This window comes from Chenopodium album, chromosome 9, assembly GCF_948465745.1.
Source record: "Chenopodium album chromosome 9, dcCheAlbu1.1, whole genome shotgun sequence".
Taxonomy (NCBI): Eukaryota; Viridiplantae; Streptophyta; class Magnoliopsida; order Caryophyllales; family Amaranthaceae; genus Chenopodium; species Chenopodium album.
This window is the reverse complement of record NC_137842.1, coordinates 47,487,974-47,494,693: the sequence shown is the minus strand read 5'-3', so window position 1 is coordinate 47,494,693 and position 6,720 is coordinate 47,487,974. Positions and strand designations below refer to the sequence as shown.

At 42.0% G+C, this 6,720-nt stretch overlaps 1 protein-coding gene across 1 annotated transcript; it reads left to right on the top strand.

Moving 5' to 3' along the window:
- The first annotated feature begins 683 nt into the window (after window positions 1–683).
- LOC145557678 (uncharacterized) lies at window positions 684–2,881 on the top strand. The gene is made up of 6 exons (XM_081618854.1): window positions 684–722; window positions 1,624–1,755; window positions 1,829–2,149; window positions 2,225–2,362; window positions 2,448–2,518; window positions 2,591–2,881. Exons 1-5 carry the CDS (start codon window positions 684–686, stop codon window positions 2,475–2,477), a joined length of 660 nt encoding a protein of 219 aa, XP_081474980.1. The 3' UTR covers window positions 2,478–2,518; window positions 2,591–2,881.
- Window positions 2,882–6,720: the final 3,839 nt, after the last annotated feature.

Below are 6,720 nucleotides of genomic sequence, written 5' to 3'. Positions count from 1 at the left end.
ATGGTTATGAATGCTATTATTATTATAATTTTATGATTATTATTATTATTATGATTATTATGTTGCTTGATATATATATTGTTATTGCTTGATCATGCCTTTTATGCATGTTTAAAGGGAATTTGTACTTGTAATCACGCTTAATAAGATAATTAATAATCTTGATTAGGGTTAATATGATTATAATTCAAGCGATCGCCAATAATAGATTTATTTGTGCATTAATATTCAACCTACATAGATAAACAGGTTTAGGGTTAATCCTATTGCTTGTTTGTTAGTCAAAAAGCGCACATGAATACGATCAGAATAAAGTAGAGGCCTATTATTAGGGCAGGTTCAATCTCTTTTAGGTTGTATTTGTACCTTCATCCCCGAACCCTATTTGGTACAAGACCTTAAGGAGTTGACGATCTCTTGGATCGTTAAGGGGTGTAACCTTCACCTCGTGAACGGTTTACAAGTTCCTAAAACTTGCTGGCGACTCTTTTGCTCTATCTTCTTTCCCTTTGAACGCCACCATACTGTAGTGTATGATCATAGTGGGGTTCAAGCTAGGGGATTAACGCTTGAAATATTCCCTACAACTATGTACTCTGTTTTTTGCGAACATAGTATCATACGGTTAGGCGAACCTTAGATACCATAGAACCTTAATTTATAATGATTCTGCACAATGTAGCATGGCTAGACAGCGAGGCTTTGGTTCACGGTCTCGAGACGTTCTACGGGAGAATGAGCCTATAGAGGACGACGCTGATCCGTCCACTTCGCTGGGCCGACTCCCTGAGTGGGATGAGCGGACCTTGTACTTCTCTCCCGTCCACCATATCTCTGAGAGGGTGAGACGGGGCGTCACAGTTGGGAGGACACGTTGTCACGGTTCTGGTTGCGACGGTTTGGGCGACCTGTACAAGATGTACATCGCCAAAGACGATCAGACGAGACTTCTATGGGAGTCTTGCGGACTGACTGCACTGTTCGAGACCTCGGAGGCCATGATTGCCTCTAATGGGGGTCACCATGTAGTCAGTGCTCTGGTGGAGTTCTTTTGGGACACCACCAACACTTTCCACTTCCCCTGGGGTGAGATGATGGTCACTCCTACCGACTTCAGTCTCATTACGGGACTGGAGTTTAGCTCCGTGACGCTGCCGTTCGACAGCGAGATTACTGTCTTTTCTCCCGAGGTCGAGGAGCTATTGGGTCCGATTGTTACTCGGGCTTGAGCTGAGGTAGAGACGACTCAGTTCAGGGCTAGGGGGATTCGCCGCTCGATTCTAGCTGCGGCTTTTGATAATGGTGCGACTACCCAAGAGCAGCGGGTGCGCATCTTTGCACTTATCTTGCTGTCAGGGACTTTCTCCCCTGACAAGGGTAGTAGGGTGCTGCTTTACTACCTTCCCGCTGTCCGTGATCTACACCGGATCGGGACTTACGACTAGGCCAGCTTGGCCTATGCTGATTTCATCCGAGCGTTGCGGGACTCGTGTCGACATTGGTCATTTGCGGGGAACGTTGCTCTATCCGGCTTTTGGAGGGTCGTAGAGGTATACTTTATTCCCTATAAAGTTTAGCTCTACATTGTAGTTAGCACTTGCTGATAACTTTTGCTTCTTATAGATCTGGTTCTATGAGTACTTCCCCTCAGCTGCGCCGGCGAGACCGTCGCCGCGCAGGATTCCAGTTAGTGCTTCCTGGGGCAGCCGCCGTGTGGGGATGTCCGCTGCCTACGTCCGAGATTGGATCATCTCGGTATGGTTCATTACTTATTTGAACATTTTGTGATGCCTTAGATAGATTCTTGTCTGATAGACACTCTTTGCAGGAGCTTGAGGTGCTGTACCGATCGTGGGTCGACTTTGCAGTCCCTGGGCTAGCCGCGCAGTATTCTGCTGAGCGTCGCTATTTCTTAGGGACCTATGGAGCGGTCGCATATCTTGGGGAGAGGGTTGCTATTCATCATTCCTCATATAGCTTTATCGTTCCTGCTCCTCCACCACGTCACATGTTTAACGCCACGAGGCTGGTGAACATGTCAGAGGGAGCCGGTACCCCTTGGCGATCTTACACGATCCCTGGGCGATGCTATGAGGAAGAGCTACTACCGTTGTTAGCTACAGTTCTTGTACCTGCAGAGGATGTGGCGGTATGATTTTCAGCTTTTACCTTTCGTTAAGTAGCCCCCAAGTGATGCTTCACTGATGTTGTTTTGCTTCGTCAGGATGATCCTGCCGAGTTCGTGCCACCCCGTATGTCAATCCACTATCAGGGGACATATGGGCCGATTGAGGAGATGATTCCTCCGGCTCCTGAGGGCGAGCGCTTTGTGGAGCGGTTGATTCCTCGTCACCAGACTCGGGTAAGTTTATTTATTTGCAACTTTTTGTCCATATATGTTATGCATGTTCTCACGCGAGGTGTTTCGGCGATGGCACGATGCATAGATGCCCTCCGGAGCCAGCTCGTTCGGATGAGGAACGTGGCCACATGCCGTCGAGACGACGCCGTTCAGGAGGTAGCTTCCCTTCTTATGTTTTTGCATTACCGCTTCTATTTTTCATATTTCTGATCTTAGTTTCTTTTGCAGGGTCAGCCCATTCCTTCTCGTACCCGCACAAGACCTGAGGTGCAGAGGGATTCGGCGAGGTCTAGCTCGAGACGTTGTCGTGCTGGTTCGGGTGGTTGGGGCGGTCGTTCTGAGGTTGCTCGTACCGAGGCGGGAGAGGGCTCAGGATCTTCATCTGAGGGTGCACATGCTGCGCCGGTAGGTCACGGAGAGGCTACCTCGGCTCTTAGAGGTGGTGGGATGTACGAGGTCGGCTCGTCATCGCAGCAGCCTCCGCAGCGTCAGCCTCAGGTTGATCTCGGGTGGACAGGTTCTGTGTTGAGTTTTCCACCTCCTGAGGAGACCGGAGCTAGCGCTGGAGCTGGTGGAGAGGTTACTCCTCGTACGACGCAATTTTATGAGATGATGGGTGTACGTCCCCCGGCGCCGTAGCTTATTCCTGTGCTTTTATTATTTTATTTTGACTTTGTATAGAACTTTGCCTTTTATTAGACTCATTATTTAGACATGTTTGTATATACATACTATGAGTTTATTCATCATTTATCGTGTTTTTTTTCATTTATTATTATTATTATTATTATTATTATTATGTGCATGTTTGTGTGTGCAAAGAATTGTGAAAAATAATTTTGCGCAAAAAATTCCGTCATTTTTATTATTGATGGAGGGTATTTGACTTTCTCCCCCAAAAAAGAAAAATGAAAAATAAAAGTCACATAAAAAAATATTGGATTTATAAAACAAACTTGGAAGTTAGTCTAAATAAAATCCGAAAAATAATGTAATTAATATAATAGTTATATTAATTAAGAGGAAGGAATAAATGAAATTTTAGAAAAAGATATAAAAGAATAATAAAGAAACTGTAAAGTCATTAGCAGACTCGAATCAGGTAAAAAACGCGGTGTTTTGGAACGCTTGTACGAGAAGATATATTAGCGCCAGCTGGCGCCACGCGTTTTGGTGTAGCGTCAGGCACTACACTTAGAGTTTGGCGCCAGGCTCTGGCGTCAGGCGCCAATATTTGGCGTCTGGCGCTAATGAGCGCTGACTCCGAATCCTTCCTGGATTAAAACTGCTCCAATTTTGTGTATAAATAGCCCCCTGCCCAGCCGATTTTCTTCATAATTTGAGCAAATAAAATTTTCTTAGCTTTTAGAAAAATAACATCATGTCTCTAGTCTCCAAAAGTTTTACCAACTACACTCATGAATGGTGTCGGTCTCTTAATGCTAAGGAGAGAAAAGAGTTAGATGTGTTTCACTTGGGGGGTATGTATGGTGTCAAAGGGGTAGATCTTGATTCAGATTTTATTCATACCTCTCTAGAATATTGGAATGTAGATACTCATTGCTTTAGAATAGGGTATGATGAAATTAGCCCTTTGGCGGAAGAATTCGGTGCTATTTTAGGCTTCTCTGCGCTAGATCTTGTAGTAATCCCTAGAATAAACGAGTATTATTATAAGGATTTTGAACGCTTCTTTAATTTAAAAGACAGAGATCTATAAAAAATAGTAGATGCTAACATAGTTAATTTGAAAGAATTTGCTCGCCATTATTTTGATAGACCTTATTCTGAATCTTTCCATGTTTATAGAAGAAGGGCTTTCCTGTTTTGCATGCTTAATCAATTTTTTCTCACTAGTGGTAAAAATAATGAGGGTCAATCGATTATATCCACTGTTTTATAAGTGATTGAATCTGGGAGAAATCCAATGCCCTTAATAGTTGGAGAGACTATGCTTAGCCTTGATGAATTAAAGAAAAATTCAAAAGCACCTTTTCGGGGCTCCCCAATTTTATTACAGGTAGAAAAATAATATTTTTAATTATAGAAATCAAAAATATATTTTTTTATAGTAATAATAATTTATTTGCATTGCAAGTTTTACAGATGTGGCTAATGTAAAGACTGGAATTAATTAGCCATCCGGACAATATTGAGAAGTATACTCCAAATTGCTTTGTGAGAAGGAAGAAACGCTTCTCTAAGATGGGGCGCCATGAATGGAAGAAAGTCTTCGATTCTTGTGATTTTGCCATCAAGTGGGTCATCCCTTGGTGGAAAATAGAAAAGATGGTTGGTGTCAACAAGTAGCCTTTCTGCCGTCTTTCAAGCTTGTCCCGCATGACTTTTTATTATCCATGCAGGGTAAAAAGACAGTACGACCTACTTTAGACTATTCCTTCCTGTGATCTTCGTCGTCCCTACGAGTTACCTGTCTCCCAGGAAGTAGACAAATTTGATGCTTATTGGAGCGCTAGACCTTTATGAGAAGTAATTACCCAAAAGGTTCATCCTTCTTTGCCCAATGATGTGAAAAAGTGGCTTCTTAAGAAACCCTCAAAGGACGTGAAGAAAAATCAGAGTAAAACTGATGTGAAGAGTCGTCTAGGTGCAAGGTGACTCTTGTTAAGGAACGCTTGGGTGAAAGAATTGAGTTCAAAACACCTATAATGCCTAGGAAGAAGAGTACTGTGAAAGATAAAGGAAAAAGGAAAGTTTACACCATAGAAAAGAAAGCTTGGGTAGAAAAGAAGCATGGGGTCCTAGCTAAGGGGGAAACTATTTACTCCAAGATTGAATGTAGGTCCTCTAAAGGATGCCTACTAGCTAAGGTTATGGATGAGGAAGAAGATGCAGACAAGAATTGGAAAAGGGCTAAGAAAGAGAAAAAAGATTAAGAGCATTGCTTAATTTCCAATTATTAGACTTAGTTTTTAAATTTAAAGTTAATTTATTTAAGCTTTATTTAAATTCTATCAATAATGTAATTTATTTTATTAATGAAATTGCAGCTTTTTAATTAAATTATTTACTTTAAATTTATTTTATTAAAGCAATGAAAACCAAAAAAATTAATTTTCCAGAAATTTTTTTCGAGACGGAAGTCGAAATTTTTTCGAAAAACACTGAAATATTCCCAGACATTTTTCAGTAAATTGGCGCCACGATTCTGCGACTGGCGCCAACTACGGCAGTCTGGCGTCATGCGACGGATGCCGTCATCTGGCGCTGATGTTCATCTGTTGGCGCCAGAATTTTTTCTGCGACGCCGATGTTTCGTCGATCTTCTGTTGAAGTTTTTATTAAGTCTGGGATGCGAGATTTGAAAAAAAAATAAAGTGGCCGCACCCGTAAAGGGTTGCCTACGTATCCTTTCTTAAGGAATCAGGCCAAACGTAGCTCTCTTGAGTATCCTACTCAAGTAATTATGGGTAGTTTTTTTAAGTTGGTCAAGATTTGTCATGTTCGAGAACTCATTGCATCCATATCAGTTAATTTTGCAGCACCCCCTGACAGGATTGTTTTGACAATGTTAGGTCCAGACCAATTAGGTCTGAATTTTCCCCTTAGATCTAAAACATTTTTCCTTAATGCTTTTAACACCAAGTCTCCTACTTTGATGTTTCGTGTCTTGACCTTCTTATTAAAATGCCTAGCCATACGAGTTTGGTAACATTGAGTGTGATGTATGTAGAGCTTCTAGTCGTTTTTCATCGAGTAGAATTAGCTCTTAATATCTTGCCCTAGTCAATTCAACTTCATCGAGTTTGCTCTCTAATGCGATGCGTAGAGATGGAATCTCTAGTTCGACAAGTTGTACGACATCCATTCCATAAACCAAGAAAATGGCGTATTTCCTGTTGATGTGCGAATTGACGTGCGGTAACCCCACAATGCGAAGTGAAGTTTGTCAGGCCAATCCTTGTAATTTTCCGTCATTTTCTCGATGATAGTCTTTAGATTCTTATTAGCTGCTTCGACTGCTCCATTTGCTTGAGGTCTATAAGGGGAAGAATGATGATGTTGAATGCCATATTTTTGTAGCAATTCTTCACATTCGGCTTGAAAGTGAGTTCCATTGTCACTTATCATTTCATGTGGGACTCTATATCGACAAATAATATTTCTTTCGATAAAGAGTGCTACATTTTTTGCAGTGAGTTTGGCGTATGATTGCGCTTCGACCCACTTTGTGAAGTAATCAATTGCCACTAGGATATATTCGTGACCTCCTGTTCTTGGGGGAGTGATTTTGCCGATGATGTCAATTCCCCATGTAGAGAACGACCATGGCGACGTGTAGGTGTAGAGTAAGGATGGAGGTACGTGTTGTAAATTGGCATAGATTTGACACTTAG